General features: G+C 48.1%; 1 protein-coding gene across 1 annotated transcript in view; it reads left to right on the plus strand.

The window, feature by feature from the left end:
* The window catches only part of LOC147736849 (uncharacterized), an 85,642-nt gene that overhangs the window by 47,371 nt on the left and 18,977 nt on the right, over positions 1–19,294 (plus strand). The window contains exons 3-5 of the mRNA XM_086953527.1: positions 4,438–4,853; positions 5,199–5,883; positions 5,922–6,018. Of these exons, the coding sequence (XP_086809653.1) occupies positions 4,438–4,853; positions 5,199–5,883; positions 5,922–6,018 (1,198 nt within the window). The remainder of the gene's footprint in view (positions 1–4,437; positions 4,854–5,198; positions 5,884–5,921; positions 6,019–19,294) is intronic.

The raw sequence follows: 19,294 nt of genomic DNA on the forward strand, positions 1-19,294 counted from the left end.
GTGCAAAACAATGTAGCTCTTTGTTTAGTGTACAGGTGAAGATAGCCGGACTGCCACTTGACATTCAAAAAGTGTGTTCTACACTCAAGAAAGATTTGCAGCAATATTTTCGTGTGTTGAATTCTCCTATAGAGAGATGGGTGTTGCACTAGTGGGAATGCCATGAAACTGTAAGCGCAACAACCAATGCACATTGGTATTCAAACGTTTTTTCCCTGGACTATTCTGGAGAAGGCATATCATTACCCCTCTCTCTCTCTACACCCCTCTCTCTCTACACCCCTCTCTCTCTAGCCCCCTTTCTCTCTACACCCCTCTCTCTCTACACCCCTCTCTCTCTACACCCCTGTCTCTACACCTCTCTCTCTACACCCCTCTCTCTCTGGCCCCCTCTCTCTCTACACCCCTCTCTCTCTACACCCCTCTGTCTACACCCTTCTCTCTCTACACCCCTCTCTCTCTACACCCCTGTCTCTACACCTCTCTCTCTACACCCCTCTCTCTCTACGCCCCCTCTCTCTCTGGCCCCCTCTCTCTCTACACCCCTCTCTCTCTACACCCCTCTGTCTACACCCCTCTCTCTCTACACCCCTCTCTCTCTATACCCCTCTCTCTCTCTACACACCCCCTCTACACCCCTCTCTCTAAAGCCCTCTCTCTACACCCCTCTCTCTACACCCCTCTCTCTACACCCCTCTTTCTCTACACCCCTCTCTCTCTACACCCCTCTCTCTCTACACCTCTCTCTCTCTCTACACACCCCCTCTACACCCCTCTCTCTAAAGCCCTCTCTCTACACCCCTCTCTCTACACCCCTCTCTCTACACCCCTCTTTCTCTACACCCCTCTCTCTCTACACCCCTCTCTCTCTACACCTCTCTCTACACACCCCCGCTACACCCCTCTCTCTAAAGCCCTCTCTCTACACTCCTCTCTCTACACCCCTCTCTCTCTGCTCCCCTCTCTCTCTACACCCCTCTCTCTCTACATCCCTCTCTACACCCCTCTCTCTCTGCACTCCTCTCTCTACGACCCTCTCTCTCTACGCCCCTCTCTCTCTACACCCCCTCTCTCTACACCCCCTCTCTCTACACCCCCTCTCTCTACACCCCCTCTCTCTATACCCCCTCTCTCTACACCCCCTCTCTCTACACCCCTCACTCTATCTATCACCCTCACTCTATCTATCTATTGTCCTCACTCTATCTATCGCCCTCACTCTATCTATCTATCGCCCTCACTCTATCTATCTATCGCCCTCACTCTATCGCCCTCACTCTATCACCCTCACTCTATCTATCGCCCACACTCTATCTATCGCCCTCACTCTATCTATCAATCACCCTCACTCTATCTATCAATCGCCCTCACTCTATCTATCTATCGCCCTCACTATCGCCCTCACTATCCATCTATCACCCTCACTCTATCCATCTATCGCCCTCACTCTATCTATCTATCGCCCTCACTCTATCTATCTCTCTCACTCTATCTATCGCCCTCACTCTATCTATCGCCCTCACTCTATTGCCCTCACTCTATCTATCGCCCTCACTCTATCTATCGCCCTCACTCTATCACCCTCACTCTATCTACCGTCCTCACGCTATCTATCGCCCTCACTCTGTCTATCGCCCTCACTCTGTCTATCGCCCTCACTCTGTCTATCGCCCTCACTCTATCTATCGCCCTCACTCTATCTATCGCCCTCACTCTATCAATCGCCCTCACTCTATCTATCAATCGCCCTCACTCTATCTATCTTCGCCCTCACTCTATCTATATATCGCCCTCACTCTATCTATCTATCGCCCTCATTATCACCCTCACTCTCCATCTATCACCCTCACTCTATCCATCTATCGCCCTCACTCTATCTATCTATCGCCCTCACTCTATCTATCTATCTATCTATCTATCTATCTATCTATCTATCTATCGCCCTCACTCTATTGCCCTCACTCTATCTATCGCTCTCACTCTATCTATCGCCCTCACTCTATCTATCGCCCTCGACCCTATCTATCGCCCTGACTCTATCGCCCTCACTCTCTATCTATCGCCCTCACTCTCTATCTATCGCCCTCACTCTCTATCTATCGCCCTCACTCTATCTAGTTATCGCCCTCACTCTATCTAGTTATCGCCCTGACTCTATCGCCCTCACTCTCTATCTATCGCCCTCACTCTCTATCTATCGCCCTCACTCTCTATCTATCGCCCTCACTTTATCTATCGCCTTCACTCTATCGCCCTCACCTTATCTATCTATCGCCCTCACTCTATCTATCTATCGCCCTCACTCTATCTATCGCCCTGTCTATCTATCTATCGCCCTCACTCTATCACCCTCACTCTATTACCCTCACTCTATCTATCGCCCTCACTCTATCTATCGCCCTCACTCTATTGCCCTCACTCTATCTATCGCCCTCACTCTATCTATCACCCTCACTCTATCTATCGCCCTGACTCTATCTATCTATCTATTTATCTATCTATCCCCCTCCCTCACTCTATCTAGCGCCCTCCCTCACTCTATCTATCGCCCTCCCTCTATCTATCGCGTCACCGCAGCATCACTCAGGGGCACCACAACATCACTCAGCGCCACCACAGCATCAATCTGTGCAACTATTCAACAACAACTGGTTCAAATATGTTCAATGTTTCAAGCTTTATTACAAATGTCACAAAAAGATGTTAATATTTCACTTCTGTTCTTGGATAAAATACACTGAACATAAACTTCACAAAAGTTATTTACAAAAGTTTAAGCTATTGCTATTATAAATTACAATAACTTTTATTTAAGTATTAATTATTTAAAAATTATTTGTAATATCAATACATCTAAGTCACGTAAATATAACACATATTGCATTACAAATGCTATAGGAGTCACATTTGTGAAAGTTAAAACTATTGGAATTGTAAATGACAAAGCTATTAATTTAGCTATTTTCAAAACCAACACATAAATACAAAATTTGTCATTTGTAATACCAGTAGCTCAAACTTTCCTAATGCGAGACCTATTGCATTGCAAATGCTTGTTTCTCCAGTGAGAACAGTGTTGTTTCGCCTGGAGGTGTTACCAGAGAAACAAACACGTCCTTGAGCCAGCGTGCTCACTGCAGCTGAATTGTATTGTGAACCTCACCCCCAGAGTCTGGCAACATGTCGCCACCGTCAGATGACACCAAGAACAAACTGGTTTGGCCCCTCTGGTCGTGAGACTCGAGGAACAGCCCCCTGAAGACTTGTACTGCTCTGAGGTGGTACAGTGCAGCGACTAAGGCTGCAGAGCTACATGAGCTGCTCAAAGCCTTCAAGGCAGGCCTTCGGACGACACGTTGTTCTGTAACATGTTTTGCTTGCCAGCATTCTGAGACTCATTCCAGCCGGCCTTGCCCTCTGGGTTTAACGCATATACTGCACGAAGCTCTCAATGTCGGGTCCCACTCCTGAGACATGACAACATTGTTAGCAAGTTACAGATGCCCTGAGGACAGTGACCCTGCACCTACAAAGCTACTGTGAGGTGGGTCCTCCTTCACTGGTAGCTTGGTTTCCATTGGGCAAAGAGACGCGATTCAATCGTCCTGACGGGCTCCAAATTCGCAAGAGCGGGTGGGGCATTTCTTGTTCAGCATTGTCTCTGCTCTGGAGATTACCTCAAGAATGGCGCAGGGCCGTCCATAGAGGAGAACTGCTGGAAGACTCAAGCTCAATTACTGTTTAGCGTTTAGTAGGTGCTCCTGCGCCCTACCTTTGGTTTCTAAATGCAAACACTTCAACCACGTTCACTATAGTTACCGTATGAAGTGTAATAGGAGCGCAGGTGCGCTGTGACCTATGTTTTCATAGTAATTTGTGTTTTTCTCTGTCAAACCTGCATTATTTGCACTCACTGTGTGATTTAAGTAATTTTGGTCTTGTTTGATGTACAATATAGAATTTATTTTTACATAATCCTGTGTGGATTCCCTTTTGTGGTTTACCCACTGTGTTGCTGCGCTAGTGTGTTGCACAAATGCTCTGCAGATTGCCTCTTTAAACTAGCCTGACTGCTCTGCGCCGATCTACCCGAGGGTGAGCACAGGTTATCTCAGGTGTGTATCTGGCTTACCCTGACTAGAGTGGTGGATTCTGCCTGGCTTAGGTGCCTACCCTAGCCAACCAGAAACCCCATGTCCAACAGTGGTTCTTGTGAATCACTTGATTTCCCAGCATGCTCCTGCTGCAGAACTAAGTCACCGCACTTTGTGTAGGACTAGCCACCATTTGTGTCTCAAAGGGAAGTATGACTCTTTTTCTTAGAATATTAGTTTTTTTCCCTGAATTGTAACTGTTCACCTCTCCATATTATAACAATGCAGCTTTTTCAAGAAATATTTTCCATGTGTAACTGTCAATGTTTTTTCTATTTTGCAGAACAGCAATCACATCTAGAAAGTATGAATGGGAAAGAAAGCCATAAAGGTCCCGGAGGCAAGATGAATTTTACTCAAAATATCTACTTTAAAAAACGGCGCAGAATGCACATGAGGGAGAGACCCTTTGCTTGTAATGTGTGTGACAAAGGATTTATCAATGAGAGACTTCTTGTGAGGCACAACAAAGGACACACCAGCCTCAGGCCATATCCCTGCGGAACGTGTAAAAAGTGTTTCACTCAAAAGGCAGCTTTTTTACAGCATCAAAGGACACACACAGGAGAGCGGCCTTATCACTGTACTGTGTGTTCCAAGCGCTTTGCTAATAAGAAAGGCCTTGTACGGCATCAAAGTGTACACACAGGAGAGAGGCCTCATCAAAGCGTACACACAGGAGAGAGGCCTCATCAAAGCGTACCCACAGGAGAGAGGCCTCATCAAAGCGTACACACAGGACAGAGGCCTCATCAAAGCGTACACACAGGAGAGAGGCCCCATCAAAGCGTACACACAGGAGAGAGGCCTCATCAAAGCGTGCACACAGGAGAGAGGCCTCATCAAAGCGTACAGACAGGAGAGGGGCCTCATCAAAGCGTACACACAGGAGAGAGGCCTCATCAAAGCGTACACACAGGAGAGAGGCCTCATCAAAGCGTACACACAGGAGAGAGGCCTCATCAATGCGTACACACAGGAGAGAGGCCTCATCACTGCTCTGTATGTGCCAAGAGCTTCACTCAAATGAAAATTCTTCTTCAGCATCAACGCATACACACAGGAGAAAAGCCTTTTCACTGCACCTTGTGTGAGAAGAGCTTCAACCATAAGGCAACTCTACTAAAGCACAAACTAATACACACCGGAGAGAGACGATATCACTGCACCATGTGTGAGAAGACCTTCAATCAAAAGGAGTATCTACTACAGCACCAAAGAAAACACACCGGAGAGAGACCTTATCATTGCACTGTGTGTGAGAAGTGCTTTTCTCAAAGGACAACCCTTGTGCGGCATCAAAGAACACACACAGGAGAGCAGCCTTATCACTGCACTGTGTGTTCAAAGCACTTTTCTCGTAAGGCGACCCTTGTACAGCATCAAAGAACACACAGTGGAGAGAGGCCTTATCACTGCACTGTGTGTTCCAAGCGTTTTGCTTATAAGGGAAGCCTTGTACAGCATCAAAGAACACACAGTGGTGAGAGGCCTCATCACTGCTCTGTATGTGCAAAGAGCTTCACTCGAAAGAAAGTTCTTCAGGAGCATCAACACATACACACAGGAGAAAAGCCTTATCACTGCACCATGTGTGAGAAGAGCTTCAATCAAAAGGCAAATTTACAACAGCACCAAAGAAAACACACCGGAGAGAAACCTTATCACTGCACTGTGTGTTCCCAGCGCTTTACTTATAAGGGAAGCCTTGTACATCATCAAAGAACACACACATGTAAAGCACTCTGATACCTCTGGGTCTTATAAACAGTGGAGAGAAGCCTTATCACTGCTCTGTATGTGCAAAGAGCTTCACTCGAAAGAAAGTTCTTCAGGAGCATCAACTCATACACACAGGAGAAAAGCCTTTTCGCTGCACTGTGTGCGAGAAGAGCTTCAATCAAAAGGCGCATCTACTAAAGCACGAACTAATACACACTCCGGCGTCAGCAAGAAACGTTCCCTGCCAGAGAGGCTCCGGTCAGGTAGAGCCCCGCCGACCGCAGGGTGAGACTACAGGCTGGGAGGAGTACCGCTTCCCACCCTGCCTCCTGTAATGACCAACTTCTCTGTATGTTTTGGTGCTTCTGTCAGTCACCAGGCCATTACTTACCACATCCTTTCTCAGGATCCAGAAAGACACCACATTTCACAATACTTACCCAAGAAAGGAATAAACACTGACAACATATAAGACCATTGCTGAGGAACTCGCAAATACCAACAAGTCCAACACCTCCCCATCCGAGAGGGTACACAGAAATTCACAACACCTCCTCATCTAAGAGGGTACACAGCACATGCTCCTCCTAGCAATGTAATTTAGACATCCCTGATGGGAGCCGATTTCCCTCCCGTATCAACAATTACCCATTAGAGGGGAATCGCACATCCCTCTGTAAGTACTTGGTAAAAAAGGGTCCCGACCTTCCTTCACAAATGATATGCTCTAGGGTTTTTTTATTACATGATAATAGGATGACAAAAGAAAGAAATGACTAAACATCACAGTAAACATTAGTAGCAATCATCAACACATACATATACATAGAACCTGAAAATAAAAGCATAGTTAGATACAATAAGTACACCTGGAACACCTCACCATAATCTTAGGCGTCTTGTCATCTGAAGAAGGGTCCGTCTCTCTTTCCCTCTCTGGTTGGGTCCGGACTCTCTGTTGCACAAACACGACTGCACATCTGCACCGTGATGTATCATCAGACCGCCAAAACACCAGACCAGCATCTCAGCTCAGCATCTCAGCATCTCAGAATCTCTCTGCCTCTCAGAATCTCTCTGCCTCTCAGAATCTCACCCTCTCTCGGACCCCCTTTCTCTAATATAGAACTCTATCCTCTATCGAAGCTTCTGGAAGAACCCGCCTACCTTTCTCACAAGATTCCTGTACCCTTCCACACCAGGCACCCAACAGCAGCTGGCCAAGCGTTTTGTTATGGCGCCAATGCGAAGAAGGCACATCCCTCCTGATAAGAACTGGTCTGCTCTGGTTCACTGCAGGTGAACAACACATGTAATCTCAAATATCACCTCTCACCTACAGAGGCTCAGAAGACGGCTGCAGTTTAGAATATGGAGTTGCTCAAGCATGGGCCTCTAATACTTGGAAAGCAGAATGATATCAGACCACGTCAAAGCCAATAGGCTAAAGTCATAATTCACCTAACTCAAATAACACTATGCCCTTAATCCCTCAGTCTCCACTATGGAGCACATGTGTGCACCATCACCAACAACACTGCACCTCGACATCCCATACCTTCTATTCTTAGGCAAGATTATTCTAATGCAAGACCATCCTACATTAAGGCTAAAGTAACATAGCACACTAAAATCAGTTCACAATGGTGGTGATCGAGGGTCATCACAGATCATCAGACCACTAAAGTGGCTCATTCACTACACCTCCACAAGATGCTGCCCGAAGTCTCGCCGACTCCCCTTTTAAGTCCCAGTCCCAGAGGAAGGACCGGGTGAACAAGAGTCTCCCCGGCCGGCCCGCAGGAAGTCAGGCAGCCCCGCCGAGGACGTGGGCGGGGCTGGGATTGGATCCCCCGGCCCGTCACCACAGAAGCCGGCGTCTCCCACGGGGCTCCCGAGAGCCAGGGAGAGCCCCGTAGTGATCAGCAGAGGAGCGGCGCCGAGGAGGAGCCCCTGCCCCAGGTCCCGGTGTGTGGGGGCCCGTGTTATTGATTTGGGGAAGAGGGAGGGCGTCGGGGCACATTGCCGGTCCCCCACAGTGGTGCTGCTGCAGTTGGGGGTCCCTTTTGTTAACGAGTCCCCCGGGAGGGACTCCAGACTTTAGGGGGCAATCTTTACTTAGCCCACGAGGGCTCCGGGGGCATGCTTGCACAGAGCCCATGAGGCTCCAATGACAGGCACATTGTAATCTGAGTACACGAGAGGCTCAGGCAATTGTTGATCTGAGTCCCCCGAGCGGGACTCCAACGTTGTGGGCCACATTTGTTCGAGCCCACGAGGCTCAGGGGGCATTCTTGCATATTTTGAGTCCCCCGAGCGGGGCATTTCTGGTGGTAGAGCGGCCCCAGCTGGCAGCGGGCCGCTCCCTCAGTGGTGGCATAGTTGTTGAGAGCCCCAGAAGAGTGCCAGCATCCGTTCTACAGCTGCCCAGCACTTAGTGAGCAGCTGCTATGTTTAGGCCTGGCGCATTTCTTCTAGCCCCAGAGAGGTCAGTTGGCCTGGGAACAGTTACATGTTGCTGGCTTATGTTATTTCTACTGCAATTGTTCTTTGCTACACCGCTGAATGTATGTTTATGCATCATGTATTTTCTTCCCTACACCTCTGAATGTTGTGATGTATCATGTGCAATGTGTTCATGCCTATACCCCTAAATGTATGGTGATACTTAGGTAGTTGTTCTTTCTAGTACAGGTGTGCTAGTGAAGTCCAGGTTCCCTGCGTAATATTCTCCTAAGGTGGTTAGGGTTGCGTAGGTGGTACTTACCTGGTACCAGTGATTACTGGTTGTGTGCTAAAGTGATTATTATTCTATGATCTACACGTGCTATTTCTAACAATATTTCTAGTTCTAAAAGTGCTTATTCCTGACAGTGGTCCAGGTGGCCCTGTCTTGTACATATCCCCTGTAAATTCTGCCAGTGCCTGTTGGCACATTGTAAAGTGTGTGTTTTATCTAATGTGTTTGCTACAATACATAGTCTATTTTTATATATAACCTTGTGTGGAGTTTCCTTTGTGGTGGGCCTTGGTTGTTGTTGCTGGGGTGCGCGCGCAAACACTTAACTTACATCACCTCCCAGTTTAGCCTTACTGCTCATGTCACGTTACCAAGGGGGTGAGCAGGGGTTATCTTGGCGTGTAACTCCCTTGCCCTGACTTAGAGTGGTGGTCTCTGATTGACTTTGGCGCCAGCCTTGGCCAGTCAGGGATCCCATTTCTAACATTGATCATTCAAAAAAAAAAATTCTCTGTGTAGTTAAAAAGAGCCTCCATATTGCGCTGCAGCCCAATTGGGGTTAAGTCAAATATAACCACGTCATCACCGTACATTAAAATATGGATTGTTTGTGATGCTAATTGAAGTGGAAAATGATTTACCTCCTGGAAACAATCCGGTAAGTCGCTAGGAAATAGTGAAAAGTGGATGGGAGCAAGTAAACATCCCTGTTTAAGACTATTTTCTGTGGAAATCTCTTGAGTTAAACCCTTATCTCCTCCCATCTGTACCTTACACCATGTGGATGTATGAAGCGCTATTATTATTCTTAATAAGGAACACATAACTTCTGTAATTTTCTCCACAGGGAAGGCCTATCCACTTTGTCAAAAGCTGTAGAGAAATCCACAAATAAACTATAGACAACCTGAGCTTTACTAACTACATATTTATCAATAATATTTTTCAGGATAGCAATATTATCAATCTTAGAGTGATTTCGACAGAAGCCTGCTTGGACCATAGGAATGACCCCCCTGGCTGTGGCCCAGTCGTTCGGATGGTTCAAAATGCTGACCGCAAATGTTTTTCCTGTAGCATCAAGGAGGGCAATTTGGCGATAATTATTTTGGGGAAAATGGGAACCTTTTTTCAGAAGAGGAACCACTATACTGCCCGTCCAAGAGCTCGGAATTGGGCCAGTTTGGTAGCAGTACATAAATAGAGGGGACAAGAATTGACTCCATCCTTCGATGTTTTCCTTTAGGATATTCCCCAGGATCCTGACTGGTCCCATTGCTGCTGTATCTCTCGCTTTCTTTATATATACGGCAATTTGGTCTTCAGTGGCAACTTTATCTGCTGATCGATCTTGCTGCAGGTTCCATCTCGTAGAGATTTCCCTATGTGGATAGTTGATAGATTTTTTCCATGCAGTTTGGATAAGTTAGCAACCCATTGTTTTTGTGTGACTTGAGTTGCTGTCAGGGATATTTTATTCACACAGGCTTCTGCAATTATGCCCCAGAAGGGCTTGGTGTTTTTTGTCACACTGCTTCTGGCAGGTCTACCCAGTATCTGTCCATTCTTCTATTTTCTTTCATGCAGAGCCTTTTTTGTCTTTTCTTCAGGGTGGAAATTTCGTCTTTCCTAGCCAGAGAGAAGTTTGTAGATTGCAGACTGGTTAGCTTGTTTAATTTCCTAGAAAGGAGGTTAATTATCAAGTTTTTCTTTTTTAAGGAACAATTTGTAATGGGAAGAGACTTCCTCCGCATAGTACTCGATACCAACATTTTAGTACTTTCAAACTAGGAGATTGGGTTGGCTCCCTTGTTGGTTTCCTCAAGCGACAGGAACTCAAATATCCTATTAATTTGCGGGGTGTTGCCAGAGGGCTGGTTCACATGAAACGTGTGGAGCACTCCGCCCAGCTCGCCCAGCTGGAGGCTCAGGCAGAGCAGTTGGAAAGACTCCAATTGACCGATGACGGCGATGGCTCCTCTCGACAACTTCCAATGGTCCGCGAAGAGATTCGCCGGATCTTGATGGAGTCCGCTAAAATGCTCTGGCGCTCTTCGGTGGCACGTATTTATGGATGGGGCGATAAAAATGTCAAGCTTCTCCATAACCTAGTGTCTTATCCCAAAGTTAACAGCATTATTCCTGAGATTCGGACGGACGCTGGGGTTCACCAGGTGACATCCGCTGCCATTGCGCAGACCTTTGCTGGCTACTACGCAACCCTATATGACGCTCGCCCTCCGTGTACTCCCCTGGCGGACTTGCTGGAGGAGACCGGTACTCGGCTACCGTGTCTCCCCTGGGAGATCGCTGATACCTTGGACCACCCCTTCACCCCGGAAGAAATACACGGGGCGATCTCAATGTTACACCCAGGCAAGACGCCCGGGCCTGACGGCTACCCCCAAGAATACTACGCCGCCTTCCGTGATGATTTGGTTCCCCATTTAGTGGAGCTATTTAATCATGTGGTGGAAGAGGGGTGCTTCCCACCTGAAACCGACATGGCCACTATCGTGGCCATCCCAAAGACGCAACCGCCCTCCCTGGAATATGCGGACTACCGCTCGATCTCATTGATCAATACAGAGGTCAAGATTTTTGGCACCGCGATAGCCCAGCAGCTCCACCCACTCCTACAAGACTTGATCCGCCCTGATCAGTGTGGGTTCATGCCCGCCAGGAGTACCCGCATTGCATTCGGCGCCTCCATCTGGCTATGGCTCACCGTCAACACCTGACCCCATATCTGGCGCTCCTATTCATCGACTTTGAAAAAGCCTTTGATACGGTGGACTGAAGCTACCTTGAGGAGGTGCTGGAACTGATGGGATTCCGCAGCCTGATCAGAGTCCTCTACAGCAACCACATTGCCCGTGTCCTCAGGGGTGGCCGCTTTTACCGCTCTTATTCGCGCTGGCGATGGAGCCCCTGGCAGCACTCATCCGCCAAGACCCTCTTATCCGAGGCTGGGCCTGGGATCAGAGTCAGATTGACATGATAGCCCTCTATGCGGACAATGTCCTGATTTTTCTGGCGGACCCGGACCGTTATGGCCCCAGATGCCTAGTGGCCCTTTCTGCCTTTGAGCGGGTTTCTGAGCTGCGACTTAACCCGGAAAAATCAACCCTGGTCCCATTGAATCCCTCTCGGACATGCTTTGACTGGCAGACGACTATCCCGCTCTTAAGGCAATCCTTTAAATACCTAGGTTTATGGGTTACCCTCCTGCCGGAGCTCGAGTGGGCCCTGAACATTACACCATTGGTCACTAGGATGAAGGCAGACCTTAAGAAATGGCAGACCCTTCCCCTTAACCCCCAGGGCAGGAGTGCGCTCTTTAACCCCTTCGCTGCTGGCCCGTTTACGCCGCTGTGCAGTAAACAAACGAACAGGGTGGGGCCGTGATGAACCCCAACCGTCATCAGCACACGAGCATCGCGGAGCATGACGGCTGGGGTTCGTCACCAGCATGCAAGGGGTTAAAATGATGATCCTCCCCGCTTTCTCTACATTCTACAAAATGTCACCATCCACCTCCCAGGTAGCTGGTTCCGAGAATTGGACGGTGCTCTTACCCGGTTCTTCTGAGGAGGAGGTAGGCCGCGAATGTCCCTGGCACACTGTCGTATCCCCCCCTTTGACAGGGGCATGGGGTGACCAATCTCCACCTCTGCTACCTGGCCACAAAACTTATCAACAACTGGTTTGCGGGCGGCTGGTCCGACCCAGCATGCATACCAGGTGGAACTCAGGGCAATGGACTCCACGCAGATCCAGGCATTTCTATATGGTAGCCCGGTGCCGCAGGCTCTTCCCCCTGTCACCAGGACGGTGCTCACGGCCTGGCGTATTTCCGTCAATGGGACCTAGTTGGGATCTTGCTACTGGGAGACGTGTGGGTGGGAGACCACATTCGGTCCTTTGCTGACCTACAACAATGTCACGCCCTTCTTCCTTCCCAATACTATAAGTACCTCCGACACGCCCTCCACACTCACATTCCATCCCCCACCTCTCTCCCAGAATTCAGTCCCTTGGAGGCCCAGGTGATGATGGGGAACCTGGGGAAGGGGGGTGGAGGGGGGGGGGGATTAGAGTCTCCCGAATATACCGGTCACTGGTGAACAAAGTTCCTTTGTCCCTGTACCGGCTTCGGGATCGCTGGGAGGGATGGGTGGGTCCCTTGGGGAAGGCGGATTGGCGGGATGTCCTTATGGTACCCAAAACCTTGACAACACCCTCCAAGTTACGCCTGGTCCAACTTTACTTCCTCCATGCAGCATACCTCACTCCGGCACGCCTTTTCCGGGCCCGTATGCGGCCCTCCCCAACCTGCACGTGCTGCGAGTCTGTCCCAGCAGATTTCTATCACCTGGTATGGCAGTGCCCTGGCGCCGTTCTGGAGAGGGGTAGAACTCGAACTTACACAGGCCCTCAGATGGGAGGTTCCCCATGACACGAAGCAATTGCTGTTGGGAGTGTTTGATGGCCTCGATGGCTTCAGGGCTGACAAGCGTTCCTGGGGACAGCGGTGGCGAAGAGGGATATAGCCGCGCTCTGGTCTCAGGCTAAGGCGCAGACTGTGAGGGGGTGGAGGAGGGGGGTGGATTGGTGTGGAGCGCAGGAGGAGCCTCTCTTCGAGGCCCAGGGATGCCCTGAACTATTCGGTTAGGTGTGGGGTAAATGGTTCAATATGGTGCCTGTGTGAGGGTCTAACTGCACTTGTACGTGTCTAGTGTTTTGGAATTGTCACATCCAGTCCAACTGGGCCGACTGCACTGTTTGCCAAATGTATGTGATCGAATTTCCCTAATTACAACGCTTGAACTGCTACCAATGAATTTATTTGTTTTTAAAAAAGCCAATAAATTTTCGCTACTCCAAAATATTTGGGCTGGCTTTTACTAATACCTCTCCTCTACCTTGTGATAGAGACCATATAGAAACTGGCTGAAGATGGAGGTCTAGTTCCAGACGAAGTATTGCGTGGTGACTGCTTTGGACAGATTGTGTAGATAAACTGCGAAATGTATTGAATAAGTCATAACTGCTGATAATATAGTCCAGTCTAGATGACCCTGATGGACCCTTCCGCATATATGAACCTGGCACATCTCCTCTCTTTCTTCCGTTTAAAATTATCCAGTTGATTTCCTTGATATGTTCCAATATGATTTTCCCTCTTTTATTAGTTTTGACATGGTCTGGGAAAACTGGTGCTGGGTTACAGCAGGACAGAATTCCGAAATGCCAAAAGTAAAGAATTAGAAATGTTTGCATTAAAATCACCCAATAGGAGTATCTGTGCATTTTCTTTTGAACCTAGGGTGATATTTATTTGGTCGAATATGTATAAGAGTATTGTATCGTGTTCAAACCCAGGAGGAACAAAAATGTTAAACAGAAATATTGACTTAGCATGAGCATTTTTATCTAAGTGCTTTAGGTAAAGACATTGTACATTAGGGCTAGTTAGGTGAATTATTTCAAGGTCCCAGCTTAATTCCTCTATTAACAGGATAGCCAGGCCTCCCTTTGAATGTCCTCGTCTGGTCCTTGTGGCTGAAGGTTTGAAGACAAAGTAGGACTAACCAAGTTTCCTGTAGGCATACTATTGAAGGTCGGATACCTAGCAACCAAGGTATTTTATCAAGGTTTAAACCCGCTATGTTCCACGAGACGATAGTGGAGCTGTTGCTAAAAAGCAAGCTTGGCAGTCTTTTCATGTATGTGTCCATTTAAGTTGTTTGGTAACCACAACCATACATTGTCATTTTGACTGTTACTGTTACTCGAACCCTCCCGCTATACCTGAAGAGGATGCAGGGTACAGACGAGCGGGTTATAACTTGCTGATAAAACACTACTTTTAGCTGTGTGATTCGCGCTGATTGCTAGCGCTTTTTAAAAAGTGTCATTTGTGCTGCTTTAATTTTTACTGTGTGCCCTTTCACTCTCATTTCATTTTTCGGCACCTGAGGCGGATGCCAGGTGACATCTTGCTCTCTGCCTACCTTTGCCTGTGCCTTCTCTCACCCCTCTGCCTGGTGGCAACAGGGTTGCGTTGGTCTTCTGCGATTGTCCCCTACCCGCACGGCCGATTAGGTGCCGCAGGGTATTCTGGGACCTGTAGGCTGCTGATAGTGCTAGCGGCCATCTTAGGGGGAGCCAGGCACGCTGGTCAGCGGTCCAGTGGTGCGGTTTCTCGCCTGCAAACCCATAAATTTAGAGGCCCTTTGCTCCGCGGAGCGGACCGGTAGAGCGGACGCGCCTCTTTCGCGCCAAAGGAGCGGCTAAGGTAAGCCCGTCTGCGCCCGTCAGCGTCCCGGAGGCGGACGGGTGCGGGCGGGTGTGCAATATATTGTTCTTGCCACCTGACAGTATGCTTTCTTATACAGCTACTGAGCTTCTCTCCTTTAGGGGCAATACGGCCAACTGTTGTATAGTGTTTCCTTGCAGGCCTAGTAATAAAAGGTGATGCCCCGGTTGTGGTTGGCTTCCGGGCAATGCCCCCGTTTCTACTCCCTGCGACCTGCCTGACCTGAGCTTTCTGCGTTGAGAGGCACATGCTTGGGGGCAGTGAGAGGCGCTCTCCGTATTTTCTATCGTGTTGACGACAACTCCTATGGTTTTTTGGAGCATTCTGTCAATCGCGGTAAGGCTTGGGAGGGGGGTGGTAACTTGGGCCTTCTGCCTAGAGGTGGACCTAGTCGACATAGGAGTAGTCTTACTTTTATTCATGATGATGATACACCGGCTTATGATAGAGATTTATCCTTGTTAAGGGAAGTGCATGTTACATAGATTGAACAGGTAGCACATATGATTATGCCTAGAGGGAGAATGTCAGATATCCAAAGACCCTAATATTCAGGCACGAATGTTAACTAAACAGTACAAAAGAGTCACCTTGGTAAGAGAGCAGGGGGCGCAGTGAATCCAAAAGGCGTGGCCCAGTCCAGTCTCCTCAGTCCGCGACGCGGGAGGAGCTCTGGTCTTTTTGTGCACCTCCGGGCGCGTCTGACACCGTCAGTGGGCGGGGCCTGGTGGAATTGTGGGGGCTGCAGTCCCCCCGCTCGGCGGCCGTGGTTTATATGCGGCGGGCGGGGGGGATCGAGTGCCCGAGTGCAGCTATCCCAAGAAGACCTCTCCGCAGGTACAGCAGGCTTGGCGGCAAGGCAAAGAAATCCCTCCTGAATCGGCAAGGTTTGTTGGACTCACTTCCGAATCTAATCGTGAAAGCAACTTTCTGTGTTGTTAACCTCGGCTGAATTTCTTTCTTCTTAGCAAAGCCAGATCTATCGCTCTGGGGCAATATTACCAGAGAAATATAAAAACCTAACAGCGCATAAAATTAAAATAAACAAAGTGCCTTGTGCCGTCTTCCATTCCAGTTTTTTTGTAATTTGCCCTCTGCTTCCTTTTGCTGCGTCCAACAGCTTCTAGAGACACATTGAAAAAAAGCTATTTTAGCTCTTGGTGCCTGTATTGGTCCAGGAGTAGATCATTATCAATAAGCTGGACTACTTATTTTGCAAAGCTCCAACAAACACTACTAGTACCTGTTAAGTGTTCTGAGCGAAGAGTAAAATATGCATTTTATTTGCTGCCTCATATAAATGAGTTTTTATCCTTCTTCATTGTTTTTCCCACGTCTGTCTTTATTAGCCTTCAGGTTCCATAGGTCGGTGTCATCTGGTTGACTTTCATCGTCTCGGGAAAGCTGCATTTGAACTTCATTCACCACTTGACCTGCTGAATCTAAGCCAGCTATTAACTCAGTGCCTCAACAGAGGTGTTCCATCCACCCGAAGGCGTGTTTTTAGTGGGAGAGGACCTGAGGCCCATGTCCACCATCTCCATCGCTTTCTTTGATCCAATATCTGGGTCAGGTACATACAACGGCTGTTACCAATACAGCCATGTTTAAGTAATCCTAATTCCCTGCCCTCAGAGTATATCGTCATCATTGATATAATGGGTACTATTAATGTACATATTGGTGCGCTGAGGTGTGTTGGCCTATGCAACGAGCCACCAACCTGTAGCAGGTTTGAGGAGTGAGACTGTCCACTCTCTTCCATCTGTTCTTGCCATCAACCCCATCCTCTCTCTTAAGCTTATTGTTGAAGGATAAATAATATGGGGATACATTATTAAATGTACTACATTCTTGCCAAGGGCATTGCAGCTGTGACTGTTATTCCAAATTGACAAAGCCTTTCTTACCGCTGGCAACCCTGGCTGATGCACCGAGGTGATTGTTGCTAATAATATTGCAGTCTGTGACCACTAATGTAAATGCGCATGATGCGGTTACTATTACAACACTGCCATTGCAATGAATGGAAATGAAGCTGTTTGGTAGTTAACCCTTTCGATGCTCATGACAAGCTCAGCTCGTCATGATGCACGGGTGAGCTGTGCTGATGATGAGCTGAGCTCGTCATGAAACAATGGGAAAGCAAAGGATCCAGCATGAGAGGGGAAAACGCCTAGCAGCCAAGGTGTTAATAGGTTACTGTTCTATATTAGGATTTTAAATTATAAACTGCAAGTAACAAAATGAGCTTTCTGACAGAAGCAGTAATGCACTGACCTAGTTACATTGCATGTGATTTTTGATCTGCATGGTTCACCAGCTTTTCATCAGGCATTTTAACCTCCTCGGCTACTTAATGAGTCAACTTCCAGTAGACAAAACTTAGATCTCTCTGCAGCAGGTCCATCATTCTTCACTTATCTTGACATATTTATAGTTGCCTGAAAATTGCTTGAACGTAGTTATCATATTTTTTGCACGCCACTGTGAGGTTCCGTGACAATTGTAAGTGGTGTTTTCGACTCGCACGAATATAGTCGAGTCTGGTATCTATGAACCGCAAATGACGAGTTTAGTGGGTGTACGCAGTTTCGCTGTGCTAACCTAAACCGTTCGTCTGCTACGTGGGTATTTCTATCTGTACCCACGGGTTCCATCTTAGATACGGCATCCATTTTGTCTCTTGCCCTCAAGTAGCCAGCGAACGGACGTTGTCCGCTTCGCGACCCTGGGACTCCCAAGATATTTGCGGAAGACACATGTCCTTTGTAAGTGTCTTTATGATGAGGGGGATGATACTGTAAGGCAGATGGCGCCGCTCGAGGCTCATCTTGCCGTATCGGCTTATTGTCTCAGCCGTGCATCTCATTAGGCACGTCCCTTTGATGCCTGTATCTCGTGTTTCCTGATACCTCCCCTTTTACACCCTTTCCGATCTCCCCACTGTTTCCATCTTCCTCTGCACCTGTCCTAGTTCCTATTTCGATCTGTTTTACTGCTGATTGGAATGCACTAATGGTGGGAAGATGGGTTTTTACAGTTGGGAACCGCCAAATGTTTCCGCACTTATGTCCCGGACCTTGTGTGTATCAAAGTGACCAAAGCGACCCCTCTGGGGGATAATTGTGGGAACCGGGTCATAAACTTTTGTGTCCAATGTAACTCTATGGGAAAATTGTGTATAAAAGGAGCGATCAGCAGAACCAATTTGAAGCAGTTACCCTGAACTACACTGGTTGTACTTCCGTGATTTCTGTGTTTCCCTGCAGCAAATAAACCTTGAATCTTTGACGCCGAAGGAAGTGTCCCGTGTCTCTGTGATTCGTACGCCGGAGCAGGTTACCCACGAAGGTTTCAGGTGTTGTGCCCTGGCACCGCTGGGTTCTAAATAACCCAGTCCTTCAGTTGGCGCCCAACGTGGGGCTGCATCAGTGGTACCGGTCCAAGCCCGACGATCGTGAGGAACTTCGTGTGAAATCTCCGAGGGAAGGTGCACCCCGCTTCATCGATCCTGTTGTCGAAACAAGTGGCCCGAAGACTTTTCCCGCGAAGATTCCCGCCTCCTGACGGCTGCGACGGACTGCTGCCCTGACTGTAGACCTGTTTTGGTGCCCGGCGTAGACCTTGGTAGAGCGAGACGATTGACGGGCCTTCCTGGTGACGCCATCGATCTTTGAGTTAAGTATTGGTGGGTCGCTCCCAGAGTTCTTGGTTGTGGTTGCTTAGTGGTTGCATGGTTCCATTGCATTTGTAGTTCTTGGTACTTTGTTGTGTTGTTTGACGACTGCAGCCGCCAAAAACCGAGGGTTTTTGTTCTTTGCAGGGACTTGGTAAATCCCGTAACCCTTGACGTTTGTGAAACTCGGCTAGTGTGCAAGATGCCTGGTCGCAGTACTTTGTTTAGTTGTTTCAGACCTTGTGGTATGGATTCCCGACTGGAGGACTCGTGTCCGATACCTCCGGTTGGAACTCCGACTTACGAACTGTACAGTAAGCATGGGCTAGGCCCGATTACTTTTAATGATTACTGGATCCGATATACGAAGAAGGATGGTGTCCTTAGTTGGCCACCTCATGGTAGCTTTGAAACCCCGATTTTAGACAACCTAGAGGCTAAATTGTTCGAGAGAAAGTCTAGGCCGGCCATGTTTGATGCCTTTCGGTTGTGGCGTAAAGAAGCCCGACAGAAAGAAATCAGACAGACTAAACGAAATCAGAGAGATAATGTTGCTACCATTGTGAAGAAAGCAGAGCAATTTCAGCGTGATAAGGAGGTTAAGGAAAAGGAAGTGTTTGATAGACTACAGCGTATGACCATAGATAAATGTTATCCTACTTTGCCTACGGAGTCGG

Source organism: Lissotriton vulgaris, chromosome 1_2 (genome assembly GCF_964263255.1).
Source record: "Lissotriton vulgaris chromosome 1_2, aLisVul1.2, whole genome shotgun sequence".
NCBI classification, from domain to species: domain Eukaryota; kingdom Metazoa; phylum Chordata; class Amphibia; order Caudata; family Salamandridae; genus Lissotriton; species Lissotriton vulgaris.